General features: G+C 48.4%; 1 protein-coding gene and 1 long non-coding RNA gene across 2 annotated transcripts in view; one reads left to right on the plus strand and one right to left on the minus strand.

The window, feature by feature from the left end:
- The window catches only part of ACAT1 (acetyl-CoA acetyltransferase 1), a 330,010-nt gene extending 321,148 nt beyond the window's left edge, over window positions 1-8,862 (minus strand). Inside the window, exon 1 of the mRNA XM_069640458.1 lies at window positions 8,714-8,862. Within this exon, the coding sequence (XP_069496559.1) occupies window positions 8,714-8,761 (48 nt within the window). The 5' untranslated portion in view covers window positions 8,762-8,862. The remainder of the gene's footprint in view (window positions 1-8,713) is intronic.
- A 157-nt stretch (window positions 8,863-9,019) lies between these two features.
- Window positions 9,020-18,542, plus strand: LOC138528033 (uncharacterized). Its single transcript, XR_011284101.1, has 2 exons — window positions 9,020-9,143; window positions 18,092-18,542. It is a non-coding gene; the product is annotated as an uncharacterized lncRNA (long non-coding RNA).
- The last annotated feature ends 301 nt before the right edge of the window (window positions 18,543-18,843 follow it).

Raw genomic sequence — 18,843 nt, forward strand, 5'->3', positions numbered from 1 at the left:
GCTAGTCATGAGAAGAGAAAGTGTGCGACGAAGTGTGCACATTTCTGTTGAATTAATTTTGCAAGCAGATTTCCCAAGAAATAGGGAAAAGATGGAATAGTCACAGAAAGAGGGGAGCACTAGTTACTGGGCGGTTATAATGTACCAGTAAATTGGCTGAGCGGGATGTCGATTTCCTTTGCTCTGCCTGCTCAACCCGCTGCCAGTGACTGCAATCAGCTCTGCGATCGCTCTGCGAATTGATAGAGGTTTTGTTCCTCCCACAACAATAGAAAGTGAAGGTAGACTCAGGAGTCTCACGTAGGAAGCCAGCGACTGCAACTGTAATTACCGCTACAAACATGAGAAACAGTGTGCGGGAACCCTTACACCCGAGACCGAAACCTCAGAGGAAGAGACACCAAGAACAGTGAGAAATGGGGTGCAGGAGCCCCCTAAAGCATGTGACTGTGCATTTGGTGGGGCACACCCTGCTCCAGACTGAGAACTGGAAGAACTTTTGCTGGAACATTTTACTTTCAAGAGAGACTTTCTGTGGATACGTTTTTCCAGGGCACTGGCACAGAGGAGAAGAACCACCCTGAAAAAGTTTAGTTTAATTCAGAGACTATACTTTATTTGAGCCCATCCTGTTCACATTTATTAATAAAACCCTTTGTGAGCTCAACTCCATGATCTGACCTGCTGTTGATCAATGTCCGCTGTGCAACACCTGCGTTTTAAAGTCTTCAGTTGTCACTATTTGCATGGGAGTACCTTGCAGGGCTTCTCCCTTGCAGGGGTCTGCTCGTTTTCCCTTTGAATGCCTATAGACTCGGCTACCCTTGTGGAATGTGGAACCCATCCTGTTTTGGCAGGTCAGGGCCATTGTAGATTCACACACACAAGGAGGGTGTGCCTCGTAACCTGCTAACGTTCAAGTAAGAAATAAAGGGGGGGGGGAGATGTGGGCGATGAGCAGGGGTGGACTGTCCTACAGGTAACTCTGGAGATTTCCCGGTGGGCCTCTGTTTAGGATGAAGTATAGCCTTGTTTATGAGTAAGGAGTAATACACCAACGGCTTTCTAACAAATCCTGTGTCCGTGTTTTGTTACGTTTAACTCCTTAATCTTTATATAGGGACATGGGTGCTTTAAAATTCACCAATTGTAACAATTTGTTCAGGGTACTACTACTACCATTATTAAAAAGGCTGGTCTTGCAAGTTACATGTCGTCATTTGCACATTATGATATGGGGCTACTTTGAAATACGTTTCCAGGGCCACCTTTGGTTCAGTCCATCAACCCTGGCAGTCTCGCAAATCGAGGTACAACTTTAAAATTTGTAATCATCCGGCTTTTGTGAAGATGCAATCAAATGTTGAGCCGATCCATCGAGCATCCCAATACAATTATTCTTCACTGTATTTTCAGAGATGCCAGGCAGCAGTTTGTTCCCTCACTGTAGCGTTCATACTCTTGAAGCAGGGGTATAGTAATCAAGGTGGCTGGGTTGTGGGCACGTATCCCCCATCCCTACAAACACACACTATCCGGCATAGGGGGTGCTTAACATGGGGGATTTCCTTTCTCAAGCAGTGGTCCAAGATCACATGTAAACAGTGTGGTCATCGGTACCACTAGCCTGTCTTCAGGGGAGGGGTCAAATTGGCATACCCATCTTTTACATTTCTAGATTAATACGGACCATCCTTCACCATTTAACCACAAGCTGGTGGTTCTGGTTGGGTGGGAACGTGCTGTGGTCGAAGTGGGCGGGAGCAGTATGTTAGGGGGCCAGGGTCTCCAGCCCCCACCATGTGAGGATGCCCTGTCGTGCGAGGCCGGCCCAGTGGGCCCAATGTTAATGTGCAGCTCCGTACTGCAAGAACCACTAAGACACAGATCGCTGCTCCAACTGCCAAGCGGAACCCTGCTCGGCACCTTTATTAGTGTCGGTCACATGCTGACACATGTGAACCCAAACATGCGACTCAGCAAAAGCCCTGTTGCTCATTGCTTATGTTACAACATCCCATGCCAAGGGGAAAACAAACAAATCACACATCAGATGGCATGCGTTACAATAACTACTCCAACTCACATTGACAATGATTTTGGAACACTACTGTACACATCTACAGGGGTCCATTACCAGAGTTTGGGTGGTTCCGTTTATTATCTCGTGAGTTATGGTGGTAACTACTTGACCCACTTGCAGTTCTGGCCAGCACTGATGACATGGTATTTTATTGGGCCTACTTTGCGCAGGATTACAGTGTGATATACATTAGTACTGAGTCCACTTTAAGAGTAGCACATTTGCAGCATCACTGCATTAAAAATACACCTCTTTGGCATGGTATGAATTTACACACATACATTGGCGTGTAACACCAGCCTTTGAACTTTAGCACATCAAACTTTATTAGTCCAGCAAAAGAGCAGAGAGCCCCACTAGCTGGCAAAGCTGCACCGGGCCCACATCAGCAGGATAGTTTTGGGAGCAGCCCCCCATTCTCAGTCCACACGAGAGTGGAGGTTGCCCCACTGGCCCTCTTTGTCCGCTCACCCAAGGTGGAGTGTGCACCATTAGCCGGCAAAGCTGCATCTAGGGATACCGGTGGCCACATCAAATGTCGTCTCGCCAACGAGTCTCTGCCCCGTCTGGGCTGAGCGTGCAGGCTGCTGCTACAGAGCTAGTGAATATCTTCGCAGCCCACCCCACTCCTGATGCTGAAGGATGGGGAGCAGGTGCAAGTGCTCTAGGTCACCTGGCCTAAGCCCCGCCCACCTGGTGCCTTCCTGCCTGCCACTCTTTCACCACTTAGCAAGCCCTGCCCACCTGGTGCCTTCCTGTTTGCCGCTCTTTTTCCCTACTTAAGGAGCCCTCCAGCCTCTTTTCCTTTGCAGATGGGGAGCAGGTGCAAGTGGATCTAAGTCACCTGGCCTAAGCCCCACCCACCTGATGCCTTCCTGCCTGCCACTCTCGTTCACCACTTAGCAAGCACCACCCACCTTCTTAGCCCTGCTTCTTCCTTCCTGCTCTTAACTATTAGATGAAGGACATCTCTTGCCCGGGCGCCATAAGCGAAGGGCAGACGAAGAAAAGGGCAATTCCTGTTTGGACCAGGAGGACACAGGGCCCGACCTCCTGCTCAGACAGCAGGTAAGCATATGCACCAACATGTGTTACTCCCTCTGGTACCCACCTCGATGTTCCCTTGTACCCCCCCATTCTCGCACACAGGTGTTGCCTGTTTTGCTCGATTCTTCTACCCTGCTCCCCCCTCACCCTACTCAAGCCTACTTCCGCAGGAGTCTTTCCTGATACATTCTGGTTTCACCATCACCGTCTTGTGGCCAATGCTGGATTTGACTTTTATGGACTTCATTCATGGTGCGTCACCCTTTCTCAACTTTCATGCTGAACTTCCTTTGCATCTTGTACTCATGGTGGCCCTGAATCATGCTGTCCCCATCTTCATCTTGTATCCTGGCTTGCAACATTATGTGTTACTACTGACTTATGGAATTGTATTCACTCCCCCTCTTGCTTCTCCACTCTTTTTGACTGCTAACTCTCTATTCTCCCCTCCTTTCCCTTCTCCCTATCTTCTCCCCTTACTTTCTTCTATGCACTTACTCTATCAGAATTGTCCTTGGACCTAGTATGATAGCAACCTCGTCTGTCTGTCTCCTCCTCCCCCCCTTACTGTTTTTTCCTCCCCACCCCACCTCCAGCACTATCTGAAATGTCATCAGGCCTAGTATGATAGTCACCTGTCTGTTTCCATTTCCTTCCCACTCTCGCCCTCCCTTCCTTATCTAGGTCTTTGCTCTTGCACTATCTGAAATGTCGTCAGGCCGAGTACGTTAGTTAATTTCACATCCTAACTGTTCATGGCCTGTAAGAATGTCATTGTTCCCCCCCCCTTGTTCCCTCCCTTACCTTGAAGCGCTTTGAAACACATTGTGTATATGCGCTATATAAATAAGCGACCATATATCATTTGAGCAGGGCCTGGGTGGTCCTCATCCCTTGGGGCAGACAGTCTGGAGTCTGTTGGGACCCCTCTCCCCAAAGAGGATAGTGCCAAGGGGAGGACACTCGTCTTGAGACCCCAACAGTTGAGAAACAGCCGACGGCAGGGCCACGTCCGGTTTCTCCCCCCTCCACACCCAAGCTGTGTTATTGCCCAAGCTTTGCAGAGGTGGTCAGGGCCCACCACTTCTTCCCTCTTCCTGGCAGACACAAATTATGCTGATATGGCTGTGCAGTGGCAAGGCTCCGAAAGGCAGGGGTTGACAGAGGCGCACTTGGGCTGTGCCACATTTCCTTGCTCACCTCCTGCCTGACTGCACAAGCACTCAGGGGAGAGCCGCAGTCATGCCAACATTGTTGCGTCACTGTTACCTCCCTGTTGGAACTGCACAGGTTTCTGCCTCTCTGGCTTGTTGGAATCATAACGAGAACTAGCTGGTCTCAAGTAAACTCAACCATGTTAGCCTTTTGGTCATGCCAGTGCTTGACCAGTGCTTGACCAGCTTTCAAGTTAACATTTGCTTCTGCCATCATTTGTGACATTCCCCTTCGGAGACCTATCACATAGTCAGTCACTCTGACTGGCTTGGGGAAGGCGCACTCTCCAACCCCTCCTTGATCCTCCAACCTCAGGCAACAGGTTTATACTACTTGTAGTAGACCATGCTACTAGGTACCCTGAGGCAATTCCTATGAGGACTGTTACAGCTCCGGCTGTGGCTAAGGCCCTCATTAGTATTTTTACCAGGGTGGGGTTTCCTAAGGAAGTAATCGAGATTTGGGGAGAATTCTCTGTTTAGGCTGAATTTCCTAACCTAGTGAGTCCCCCAGCAGCTTTGCTGGATTTCTGGAGTTTGTTTTTTTTCCTCCTGCCAAGAGTGAGACTCTTTCTCCCACTCTTGGACATGATTTGTGGTGTTCCTTTGACTGTTAATGTGTTTTATGGGCTATGGGGTCCTTTACTCCATAGGGTCTCATGTGTTTTTACTATATGTTACACAGCACCCTCCGTGCAGTGACACAGGGGTGTCATAGTGACACCCCACCATAGACGCCATATCCTGGGACTGACTAATGTCTCCCAGGGCATGTAAAGTCACCATTGGCTTTACTAGTCCCAAATTATGAATAGAAACCAGTACAAACCATCATATTGTGGACGTACTGGTCGGGGCAATTAGATTGCCCCTGGGTCTGTTAGTCGAGGGGGAACGTCTCCGTCCCCCCTGATCGAGTTTTGACTGGTGGCAGTGGATACTACTTTTTATATTCGACCGCGAATATATCTCTATGGGATTTTCCCATTGTTCGAGGCTACCAACTTCAATTATTTAATTCCCATAGCCTCGAACATACCGCCGGTTTATTTATTTAATATTAATTCACCGGTTGGTATTTTTTGCCAGAACTCCATTCTAAAATGGCGCTGTGTTCTCTTCTGTGACTCCAACCCAAGTCGAGCCCTTTGTTCCACTTTTTGGCGGGCTTCTGCACAGAAGCCTCCAAAAGTGGTGCCACTGTCTGGGTACCACAGGGGGTGCGGGAGGGGTTTTAGGCACCCTGGAAGTCGCACTCTTATGTGATTGGCCCAAGCATGTTTGATTGACAGCTAGGCTGAGTGAATGGGGGTGTGCTGCATAAAAGCAGGGCTTTTGGGACTGGAACTTCAGAAGTCGCCACAGGACCTGAGAATCCGACAAGGGAGAAGCTGAGCCGACCTGCTATGACGACACCACCGGTGGAGCCCTGCGGAACCGACTCACCACTTCCCGACGACAGATCTCCCGGCTGGAGAGTCTTCTTCCCCTGACTGGTGGGCACAACCAGTTTACCTTCTTTTCCTCGCATCCCAGGACGTCTTGTGGTCCAATTGCCCGTGCCAAGCACCCCGGCAACCGGATAGCCACTTACCACTGGACCGCGAATAAAAGGACCGCTCCTTTTAACTGAGAATTCTGCGGCTAGTTTCTTCCCTGGCAGTGCAACGGACTCCTGTCTTCCTCCCCGACGAGATCCTCTCTTCCCCCGGACGAATCACCGACTTGCATCCGCTGCCAGGAACAACTGCCCCCGCTGGAGTATTCTCACCACTTTAAGGTACCGTGTCCGCCAGGCCTCCCTTTCTAAAGATTGCTACAAGGTAATAATAATCTCTTTACCTTCTGGACTGGGCTGGCCGCCTTGACCATCTAACTGGTCCCTTTCTTTTGGTCCAACTCTTTCTGAACCTTCGAGACTGTTGTGCACTTTTCAACCGTGTGACCTTGGACATCTTTCGTTCTGATCCTCTTAAAATGGATCCGGCTAACTTCATGGTTTGACTCTGCCTTCCTCTCTTGCTGTGTTCTTTTGAAAGTGTTGGGGTCTGTTTCAATTTATGCTCTGCCTTTCTCTCCCTTTTTAAACCGATTAATTAGAGTGCCATCTGCGTTAAGCGCTCACCGCTGTCTGAAAATTAGTGGGGCTTTACTTAAGACTTGTCTAATATTCTTTTAAGGTAGTGTATATCTTTTAGTGACCGTGTTTTTGAACTGCTTAATATTAGTGCTTGTGTGTTTTATTAGATGTGGTTTTAAATAAATAATTATATCTCTTTTACAGCAAGCTCTGGTCAGTGTTTGCTTGTTCTACTGTGTTCTTTTGACCTATTGTGGTGAATACTCTGTATACTGCCCAAATCTTCTTGAGGGAAGTCTGACTGCTCAGCCACAGCTACCAAGTGAATCTGTGTGGTACAGACTGCTACCAAGTGGGTTTACTGCCAAACACCTGTAGTCTTAAATATTCTGCAGTGGTCCCAGAGGGAACTGCACAGGTTTCTGCCTAACACTCCAACAGGCAGGAGTTCACTGTGGCTGTTGTCCAAGTCAGGCCAACTGCGGGCTGCCCCAGGCGGAAAGTCACTGTTGATGGCCCCAGGGTAAAAGACATTGTGGTGGTGGATTCTGGCCCGCCACTCTTCTCCCATCAAAGGTGCTATAGACATACCAAGCTGCATGACCTGCTCCTGGCTCTTGGCTGCAAGGATAGGCAGAGTCATGGTTATGGCTTCCCGTGAAAGCCAATGCAGCGTCAGCTCTTGCCGAGCCACTCTTCTCCCACCAGGCAGGAGTTTTCAGACACAGTAGCAGCATGGTCCGCTCCTCTCCTCCTAGGGCTCTCCTCCAGACAGGAGCTTCTTTGGGAAGTGCACCTCTCCCCGCTAGTCAGGAGTGCCACTCTTTCATGCAGTGCAACACCCCTCCCCCCCCAACGCAAGTGCCTTACGTGAGGTAGGGCGCCTCTCCACTAGCCAGGAATGTCTCTACCAAGTGTCCAGAGGGGCAGGTCACCCACTGTCTTTTCCCCCAGGCAGAAGTGCATACGGGTAGTGCATATCTCCCCCAGGCACAGGTTCTGACCTCCATGATCAGAGTGGCGGTCATTGCTGCCCCATATCTCTCCCAGAGGCAGGAAATTAATATTGCTCACAACGGCAGAGCCGTTTCTCTCCTCCAGGCGGGAGTACTGTGGCTACATGCAGGGGGCTGAAGCTCCTCTGCCTCACCTCTAGGTAGGAGCCTCAAGCAACTGTAGTGGCACCCTAGGCAAGATCATTTATCATCAATGGAGGAGCATTGGCCGCTCTTCTCCCCAATGTACTTGTCTCTGTCTGCATTGCCGTGGCGGCAGCGCTGCTCCCTGTTGTGTGCCTGCCCACACCACCCCCCTCCCACCCCGAGGAAGGAGTTCCATTTCTTTTTGTTTTGATGGCAGCGATTACGCCATGCGACTCAGCACAAGTCCTGTGGCTCGTTGCTGACGTTACAACACTGTTTCTCAAACTTAAGGTTTTACTGTTGCTATACGTATAATTGAAAAACAAACTGTCCCAGAATGGTTTCGTTTTTTAAATAAATGTGTGTGGGAAGGAGTTGGAACATGCACTGCACTGAACATTACCTTAAACAGCAGGTGTGTTTGGCGGTTTGGATTGCACGTATGAGGGGCACGGTGATGCGATTTGGGCGGAACAGGCCAGCATGGAACATTGTTCCTAATGTGATGGTTTGAGTAGGAGCGTGCTCTGCTGGCTTGGGTAAAAGTACAGACAAGCAGCATGAACATGTGTTGCGAACCGTCAGGCTCTGCCCAGAGTGCAGAACAAGCTGCAGCACAACTGTTATTTTTTGCCTTTTTAAAATCTAACAATATTTACAGTGGTCTGAAGGCTACAGCAGTTGGGTTGTGTGAATAGTAACGACCCCAGGTCCTAACACTTCTCTCTTAAGTCCACGGCAAACCACCTAGGTAAGGCATGAAGGTAGGGATAGAGTCCCGAAAAAGGGACATAAAATGGGTGAATGAATGAAGCTGTCTCTTAACGTGAGGAGCCAGACCACTTTAAAAGCCATACACCTGTAGCCAGCAGCCACTGACCCCGCCCCCCACCCGCCAAAACCCCCCAAAAGTCAGATTCCCGCATATGCTTCCTGGGTGCAACAGATCGCCGATGCCCACCCACATCCCTCAGGCAGAGAACCCTTGCAGAAAAGGGCGCGTGCTTCTACACATCATCACTAACCTAACTCCAGCTAGCACTGAGAAAGTCTTGTTAAGGGGCGCACGTACCGACATGAAGTTTAGCGTCACCCCATGCTCTGCCGCCCCAACACTCGGAATTGTGTACGCGACGCCTTTACTTACCGGCAGTGCAGAACGTACTCTCCCACTCAAGCACAGCAGGGCTGCCATAGTGACTTACGGTACAGTAAGTGCGCTCAGCTTCACTGACACGAAAGCCAGAGCTCAGCTGTCAGGCAACTAAATACAGGTTAACCTGCCTCCTCCCACACCTCAGCCAATCACAGCCGCTGACATGGGCGGGGCCGTGGGCGCCGGGTAAAACCTTTTCCTGTTGTACTGAATACTACCAATGTGTCCGCCGCTCTGGTCAAGCGCGCTCTAGTGTATGTGAGGGGCCTGTGCGTGCCCTTCACGGCAGGCGACCAATCATATGCGCAACCGGGAGCCGCCGCCGCCGCCGCCGCCTCAAGGAATCCCACCCCTGCCGTCCTGAGCAATGTCATCTGCATGTGTTCCCTTCCCGCCTCACGGCTCCGTTGCAGCTACGAAGGTCATTGATTAGCATTAATAGCAGACCACGGAGAGAGCGCGCGCGAGCAGGGAAGGCGGTGTCCTCATGCGAACTCCCAAAATCACATAATCTAAAACACTAGTATTGTATTGCCGCGTTCTTTCCTTGAACAGTTGCAGAGTTCATGAGCCGGGTACTAGAGAACGATAAGTCCATGCCCAATTTTTGCCACACTCCTTCTGAGGAGTGTAGTGGTGCTTGTCTTACTTAAAGTCGCTTGTCGCTATTCACGCACTAATGACACCTCTCTGTCATGGTCCTTATTTCCAAGTCCATTCCTGGCCACCAATATGCTTCCTTTACTCTTCTTTTTGCCATGTTGTTTCCAAGATGACCGCCGTGAGCCCTGCATAAAGTGGTTCTTCTCATTGGTCTGGGTGGGATTAGTTGGTCGCCTCTCATGAGCATCCCCTCTCTTTCGAAGATTTCATCGGACACTTTCCAATGGGGACACAATCCCTCTGGAATGGACCTCTCATCGGGCCACCCTTTTCTGACCCATTCTGTGATTTTTGTTGTGGTGGCATCGGCTGCTTTTTCTTTCCAGTGCCCTTTTCTCATTTCAAGGAATTCTCTACGACACATTCCTCCTGTAGGAAGCTGGTTTCCGTGTCTTTGCGCAGTGGGAGTCTGGACAACAATATGTTCATCATCGCCTTTCTTTTGGGTGAGGGTTGTCCCTATACCATACGCGCTGGCATCTGTGGTGATCATAGTTTTCCATTGAGGATTGAAGGGCTGTAGAGAGGGCTCATGCGTTATGCCCTCTTTGACTTCTTGAAATGATTTAGCTTGCTCTGCCTTCCATTGGTACTCCGTACCTTTCTTGAGCAATTCTCTCATTGGGGCAGTGGTCTCCAAAAAGTTTGGCACGAATTTTGTATAGTATTCGGATAGTCCCAAAAATGATCTCAACTCTTCTTTGCTGGTTGGGGGAGGCGCCTTCACAATGGCTTGCAGTAAATCCTTGGGGCTAATGCCTGCCTTGGATATGGTGTATCCCTGATATTTTACTTCATTCACCTGCAGTACACATTTGTTATAGCGTAGCTGCACTCCTGCTTCTTGTAGTTTTGCCAACACTTGCAGCAAGCTGTATCACTTGTCTCCTTGTCCTCTGCGTAGATTAATATGTCACCTTGAAAGTATGAGAGATTTCCAATGTTTTTTAAAAGGGAGCCCATCACGTGCTGGAACGCAGAGGCCGCCGAGGACAATCCAAAAGGCATTCTGGTGAATTGATACGTTCCAAATGGCGTTATGAAAGCAGTGAGGGGTCTGGACTCTGCAAGGTGATCTGGTGGTAGGCATCCCTCATATCTAGTTTCGAAAAGACCTTTGCCTCCTTCATCAGCAAAATCAGTTCATTTATGCTCGGTAAGGGGTAACTGTCCGCCACCACCTCCAGATTTAGGCTGGCTCCACATTAAGTCAATGCAGATGCGCATGTCGCTGGTGTTCTGTTTGTTAATGAGAACCACAGGTTTGAGCCATTCTGATGACTCCACCTTCTCTATGCTTGCTTCCGATAGCATCTTGTTGAGCTTTTGCTGTAGTACAACTCTCGCCGTCACTGGCACCGGTCTCACCCTGTACTTGACTGGTACTGCTCCCTGTTTTAATTTTATTTTGTGCATATATAGTTCTTGATGTGGCCAGGCGTGTCTGAAAATTATTCCATGAATTCTTTAGTGATTGACGCACCCTCCACGCTGGGGTCGAGCCTAATTTGCAATTTGGCCTGGTCATCCCAGCCTAATACTGGTGGTCCATTTTCTGCAAGGTACACTTTGGTTTTGGTGATGCTGCCTTTGAATTCCACTGTTACCCCGATGTATCCTAGGAGATTCAAACTGGCACCTGTGTAAGCCGTGGGACTAATGTTTGTTTTGTACACTTCTACTCTTTCTTTTCCCACCATGCTTTTGTACAAGTTCAATGGTAGTATGGTGAGGTCGGAGCCCTAGTCATCGATCACTCTTGTTTCATGACCATTGACTTTAATGGTACAGTGGGACTTTTCCCTCAGAGTGCAGCTGTTCACCAAGAGAACTCTGGCTCATGCTTCTTCATCTCAGTAGGCCTCATCTCTGCCCTCTTCACTCTGGATTGCAGCCACAGTCTTCCTCCCTTTCCACGTGCACACGGATGCAAAATGTCCATACCTTCTGCATTTCGAACATTGTTTATTCCTTGCCGGGCATTCTCTGCTGTTGGCTTGGTGGCTGGTACTGGCGCATCTGTGGCACTTCCAACGGTTCACTTTTCCCTGCTATGTCATCTCTGGCCTCCCGTTGCCCTCTGTCTCTGGATTTTATCCACTGTACTTCTGATGATTGCGCAGTGATTCCCCACTCCTTGCACCTACAGGACATGTCTTCCACCGCCCTCGCAATTTGAATTGCTTTGTCTAACACTAGTTCCTTCTCAAGAATACATTTATCTTGTACCTTTCTGTTTGTGAGCACAATGAGCATGTCACAGATTCTTTCCTTCCAAAAGCGCTCAACGGCGCCAATTCTCTTAACTTGACCACATAATCGTCCACGGGATCCGCCGGTTCTTGTTTTCTGCCATAGAATCTGATTCTGTGTCGTACGACATTTTCTTTACAAGAGAACCTCTTGGCTATTCTCCTTTTTGCTTCTTGATAAGCATTGTCACCTTCTCCTGTTGGGGCTTCTAAGTTCAGGCCTGCTAAAGTTATTTGTCCTTCCACGCCCAGTGCATTCAGTAACATGGCCTTTTTGCATGCAGCTGGATAGCCTATTCCACCCATAGCTTCTAGGTAAGTTTGAAACAAAGGCTCCCATTGAAGCCATGGAATGGCTGGCTTGCCTGGGACCTTCGGTGGCGGTGGCATTGCTGCCTGCATCATGGGGCAGTTGGGTCACTTGGTTACTCGTCGCCAATTATGTTGTGGTCGTATCAATGATCGCAGGCAGGAGATTGAGGGAGTGCTCATTTATTCAAGTGGCACACATAACTATGGCTCCCCCCCAAGGTACCTCTCAGCATACAGTGCAGTGATTATTTATGGTGGTAAATGGTAATGCTGCTGTTACTGTATTTAGGTGTGTCAATGGGCCCTCATGCTGGAGGTTGCAGGGGAGAGCATTGGGCAGCCTTCCTTCATTTGGCTCTTGGCACTCGTGATGTCACTTTGCTCGTAATCTCGCTGGAACTCCTGCGAGACTTGGCACAGGACTTCCTGGAAGTCCTTTACTCTATAGGCAGAGTCTCAAGAACTAATGCAAATGAGAAAAAAGCAGAGAGTGTGCTTTTTTCATTTGTGTTTGTTTTTGTAATGCACAGATCACCTTATTCTTAAACCCTTAACTGTTGGGCTGTTATGCATGTCTATGCAACTAGGACGAGCATACTCGTCCTCAGCACTAAGTGACCTCCACATTTCTTGGGGGCTGGTCGGAGTGCAACAAAAAAATGCTGGCCAGCCCTGTTGTATAGATTAGTATCGGTAGAATTCAGACACTAATATGTGACAGGTTCCCATCACTTAAGTGCGTGCTGGGAAATAATTTCACAGTGACAGGCCTATTTGGAGATGCCAAGGCCAGTGTGACAGACGCAGTTTACGACACAGCTGTCAAAATGATAGCAAAATGCATGACATTGTCCCTGTCAAGATTTGCACATCCCCTGAGCCTGTTCCCAAGGGAATGTGCCTCATTTCTGCACATTTAAAAGCATCAAGTTTGTGAATTCGGCAAGCACTTTTAAAATCGCAGAAACGTCCCCTGATTTCTAAAAATGTGCATAGAGGTGAAAAATGGCATCTGAATGCGCATAAATAATATGTGCATATTCAGATGCTCATTGTGAATTGGGCTGATCCTTTTTTGGGTACAACGAATGGGATGCAGTAGCGCATTTCATCTCTTGCACCAAAACAAGTTTGGGGAATCTGAATCCATGCTTTTAGAACAAGACGTAAACATAACATCTCAGCAACAGTTGCCTAACCTAATGATCTGTCTTAGGATCCCCTACCTCCCTTACTATTCCCCCACCCACCAAACAACATTGGTCTGTCACCCCTGTCTCCCGGCTCCAATAAAGGCTCAGGTGGTCCATTGATAAGGCGGCCTCCCACTTTGAAGTGAGCAGTACTTGCTAATCTTGCAAAATGCATGGTTACACTTCACCAAGCATGAACCCTGCAGGGGAAGAGCCACAATCCCTGCAGCGCCCCCTGTAATTTAGAAGAGCATGACACCCAATAAGACTTTTTTTGTTTGTTTTCGTTCACCCCATGTAAATACTTGCAGAATCTACACAGAGGCAAAAAACACTCGGGGCAACTACCCTGTCTGCCTCTATGCACTCAGCACCTATGCCAACCTCCAAACCAGGAAGCCTGGTACGTTCTGCACTGCCGTTAAGCATCTCATACACGATGGGCCTCATTACAAGGTTGCCGGTCTGGTAAAATCGATGCCGGTACTATAATACTGGCATCGTTTACTGGACCGGAGTATTAGGAGCCGCGATGCCGGTGTTAGCGGCATCGACAGGGACCTGCCGTAACCGGCCTCAGCCTTGCCGGTATGAGCGGCGAGACGCGGCAGCCGTGCCAGTGACACTGACATGCCGGTAATAAGGGATTCAATGAAACCTGCCACAGGTTCACACAATGAGCACAGGTGGAGGCAATGGAGTCTGGCACAGCACAAAAGAGGCACTCCCACACACCACTCCCCTCCCAAATCCACAATGCTACCATTAGCACTTGTAGTACTTGAGCTGGAGGACATGCCTGCACTGCTACTTATTGTGGAGGTAGAGAATGCAGCAGAGGCGCAGGAGGAGAAGGGCGGTGAGAATGGGCCAGCACATACCCATTGTGCAGGCAGTTGTACCCTGCAGGCAGACACCAGTCCCTCGCCTAAGGGTCAGCTCATTCAACCTAACCCCTGCTCAGATCCACACTCTGTACCGGCTAGACAGGGACACCATCACCACAATAGTGGATCTCATTCATGATGACCTGGTGAGCCTGATCAATATCCGGACAGCCACCCCTGCCCCTTGCTGAAGGTAGTGTCTGTGCTACACTTCTTAGCCACAGGCACATATCAGCACACAGTGGGGCAGCTGCATGGAATCTCACAACCCTGTTTTTCACGTGTGCTGACGCAGGTGATAGATGCACTCCTGAAACACGCAAACAACCACATCAACTTACCACAGACTGCGTAGAAGGTGAATGCAACCAAAATAGCATTCTATTCACTGGCAGGCATGGCAAATGTAATTTGTGCCCTCGACTGCACACATGTGGAGCTGGTTGTCTGGCATGCTGTGGAGGTAGTGTACCACAACAGGACGCTGTACCATTTCCTCAATGTACAGATGGTGTGCGATGCATGCAAAATAATCACTCATTGCTGTGCAATATTCCCTGGCTCTACACATGACGTCAATGTGCTGCGCAACTCCACGCTTCCCCGCTACATGGCACGACGTGCTGCAAAACATACCTGGCTGCTGGTTGAGTCTAACCACAGGGCTATGTGGGTTATTGAGTGGGGGTGGAGGGAATCCCAAGCATAGTGAACGTGTCTGCTGGCTGGGACATTAGGGGTGTTGGAACATAGCATAGGATTGCATGCATGAGGAGCACAAGTGCACACAGCATGTATTAATCCATCATCACTGCTGCAAATAGGCGTAAACATTACCAGGCACTGGGTCGGGCAATAAAAGGCAAAGTCCGATGTGGAATCAGACCTAGCAACCTCCACATTCCCAACAAGCACAACAACAACCACACACAATAGAATGGAAGAAGACCACACAGAGCGTCCTGGGTGACTCCAACTATGACCTTAGTAAATTAAACAGAATGTGCATCACAGCCAATGCTTGCAGATGTGCAAGGTCTACAAAGCTGTGTGCACATACAATGAACAGACACATTGCACACACCAGCACATGTATCAGGAACATCAGAAAACATGACCCACAATGCACCACCCTGTACTGACAATGCATGAATTACATGATCTGAGCAGAGGAATCACAAGTCATGCTGCCCTGCCTGAGAGAACCCCATCTGCCACACTAAATAATATCAGTCACCGCACTCAGTCCACAGGTACACCACATATCCGTATGCCTGTCATGTCACATTAAGGGACACCTTCAAGTACAATGGGTCAAGTATGAAGAAGATTACAACCTGCTATCATTGACTACCACCAAGATATGCTTGAGAGAATCAGGACTCATCCAAAGTACCTTTGTTCCACCATGCCAAACACCACCCAGCTGTATCACAGAAATGTAACCCTTCACCCATGGCTCATACCAGCAATGTAAATCCCTATTCATATGGGGGAGGGTGTTGAAGGACATGTAAATAGAGACATGCATAAATAGAATGCATACTGGGTATACCACTTTGTGACATGAAGCCAATAAGGCCAATGCGTGATTATCCACTGCACATGCACAGCCCATTCCATTGGTAACACATCAATGAAACGTGAGCCCATCATGGACATTTCAGACCCTCCATCTTATAGCGATTTTGTGACCCCGCATAATGCAGTGAAAATGGCTGTTTTGTGCAAAATGCCACGAAAACAGCCATTTTGTGCAAAACAGCTGTTTTTGCACCAAAAAATGCAAAAACTACCATTAAAAAAAAATACTCGGGGTGCAAGATTTTCAAAAATTTTAATGCAAGAAATGAAATGCGCTAACACAGCTCATCATTTGCGCCCCAAAAAAAGGGAAGCCCAATCCACAAGGTACACCTGAATGGGTACATTTTATCAAAATGTGCCCATTCAGGTGTCCCTTGTGGATTTTATATAAGCGCCGATTCAGATGGCCTTTTTCACCTCCCTGAGCAAATCAGGGGGCGTTTCTGCCAATTTAAGAGCACATCCTAAATTTCCAAGCAAGATGCACTTTTAAACGTGCAGAAATTGTAGACAACACTACGTGCACGGGAGGTGGGGGGTTGCCACTGCTTGACAGGGTCGTTCTTGACCCTGACATGCATTTTTTTACAGTATGTAGCGCTGCTATGTCGCTTGCATTTCAGTTCCTCAAACAGGATAGAAATGTGTTTTTTGGGTCCATGAAGGGCCTGTCACTGTAAAAGGCGCTGGGGGCTTCAGAACACTGTTGGAAAAGCACTTCTATTCAAAGTACTAACCATTTTGGCCACCAAAAATCGATCAAATGGTACAATTTGACCTATTTCGCCAGTACCATTCGATCGATTTTTATAAATACTGAACATGTGGAGCAGGGTTTGCAGGGGTGTCACCCGCTCCTCATGTTCATATTTTTGGGCTGGGGGTTGCAGGTGTGTCCCCAGCTTCCTCAAAATTGGAGGCAGCGGTCCAAAAACAAAAAAAAGGGACCCTGCATGGTCAGATCCGACCTGGGTTAGAAAGATGGATCTGACACTGCAGAGTTGCAGGGGAAGTGGCAGCGACCAAGCTTTTAAGTAGGGGAATGGGTGGGGTGGTGGTGAAAGGTACATTTTGTTTGGGTTGTTTGGCTGAAGTGCAAATCTATTTGCAGCAAAATTGACTGCGGTCAATTCCGCCGCAAATAATTACACTTCGGTCAAACAACCCAGAACCATATTCAAGGCAGCTGTCTAGCGCACAATTTGCACTACAGCTCAGCTCTGTGGAAATGCGCAAGTCACCTTTTGAGAATAAGTGCAAATTTCCAAAAATGAGTTATCTAAAAATAGCATATCCTCGGCTCTATTTTTAAATGCCCCATTTTTTGTGTATCATGGTCAAAATCTACATTTTTTTAAAATGGTCACACTATGAGAGGAAAAGGAGGGAGAGTGATGGGTGAGATGTGACGTAATAGGCCAGAAAGCAGAGGGAGAGAAGTGGGTCAGAGGAGGAAGTGGTGCACAAGAGAGCAGAGGAAGCAGTGATGCGGTGGGTCAGAAATCTGAGAGCAAGCAGAGGTACAGAAAGTAGAGGGAGTGTGTCGTCAGGAGGAGCAGTGCGCCAGAAACCAGAGAGGAAGTGTTTGGCCGGAAAGAGGCAGTGAGCTGCAGATAGGGAAAAAGGATGAGTGAAGAGTGCAGTAGAATGGGAGAAAGGATGCAAGACGCAGAAGCAGCACAAAAGAATCAAGGACTGTATATTGCGGGAGGAATTGTAGTGTGTAAGGTGTGAGTTGAGAGTATGATTTGGAGTTTCGCCGGTGCGGGGGAGTGCAAATTGTGACTTGACAGTGTGACATAGCACATACGTATTTGTATGGCAGAGTGAGAGGTTCAGGAATGCAAGTTGTAATGGGGAGTTGGTGAGATGTGTGATGTGTGTTGGTGATAGAGGTGTTTGGGGGATTGGAGAACATAGATGGGGAATAGTTTCAGCATTACAACTGATAATGATCAATTTAGTTAATTCTATAATAGCCATGCACATTAAACCAAAAATGTCACCAAAACAAAATGTCTACCCAGCCAGATACATCGGGGACTCTTCGTATTAAATTAATACAAAAGATACATAATCATGACACCCTGGCTCTCTTGTAGCCTTGCACTCTGCCTTTTTCCCACAATGTGGCATCTTACACACTCCAGTTACTACAAAATGTCCTGCAAAAATGCTGCAATAAAGGTTTGTGCTGCAATATTTGCCATTTCATGTCGCAATATCCTGGAAGGTCTGACATTTGGACTTGATATGTGAGAGTGCAGGTTCACATTGAATGGTCCTTGTAGCCACAACTGTACTCATCCCCCACCACCCACCCATGGGTCACCCTAAGTACACTTGCCTGGGTCACTGAAAAATGGACATGTCATGTACAGTAATGTATCCTTTTGATCATGAACACTGTACAGGAAGTGCCAACTTGGGATTAGCAAAATAACCACAAGTATCCATATGCTTCCTCCGATGCAGGTGATGCCGGGTATCCCCTGAAGGGCTGGCTCATGACCCCCATCAGGCAACCAGTGAACAGGCACAAAGAGGACTACAACCGTGCACATGTACGCACCTGTGTCACCGGTGAGCAGACATTTGGCTTGTTGAAGGCCCGGTTCCACTGCCTCAGCAGGTCCCGGGGCCCCTCATTTACAGGCCTGAGAAGGTGGGAAGAATTGTGTTGGTATGTGCCATGCTACGCAACGTGCTTCCGGCGCAACGCCCCCCTGACATGGACATTGTGCCACCTGAAGATGATGATGATGAAGATGGTGGAATTCTCCAGCGGCACAATGTAAATGAAGTATGTGCAATACGGCAAGATTTAATTGCCCACTACATCTGATGGACTGGAAAAGAGAAGGCACTGGGCATGGATCACACTGGGTACTGGGCATTGTACTAAATTAAATAGACACACACTCAAGATGTCCAGTCATGTGTTTTTCTTTTACACACCAGCTGTATTGAAGAAAATATAAATATTTACAACTTTGCATTACTACCTACCACTACTGTTCCCTTAAATTGACCCACAACCCCTCCCCCACTACCCCACACCCAATACCCCCTCTCCCACATCGAATACCCTAACACCCCCAATACCCCAACACCCAATATCCCAACACTCCCTCCTCCACTACCCCCACAACACCTTCACAACTACTCCATCCCCACATTCACTAGTGACTTGTCCTATTCACGCCCCCTTTTTGGAGTAGGGAGTT

This window comes from Ambystoma mexicanum, chromosome 7q, assembly GCF_040938575.1.
Source record: "Ambystoma mexicanum isolate Mex_15411 chromosome 7q, UKY_AmexF1_1, whole genome shotgun sequence".
Lineage (NCBI taxonomy): Eukaryota > Metazoa > Chordata > Amphibia > Caudata > Ambystomatidae > Ambystoma > Ambystoma mexicanum.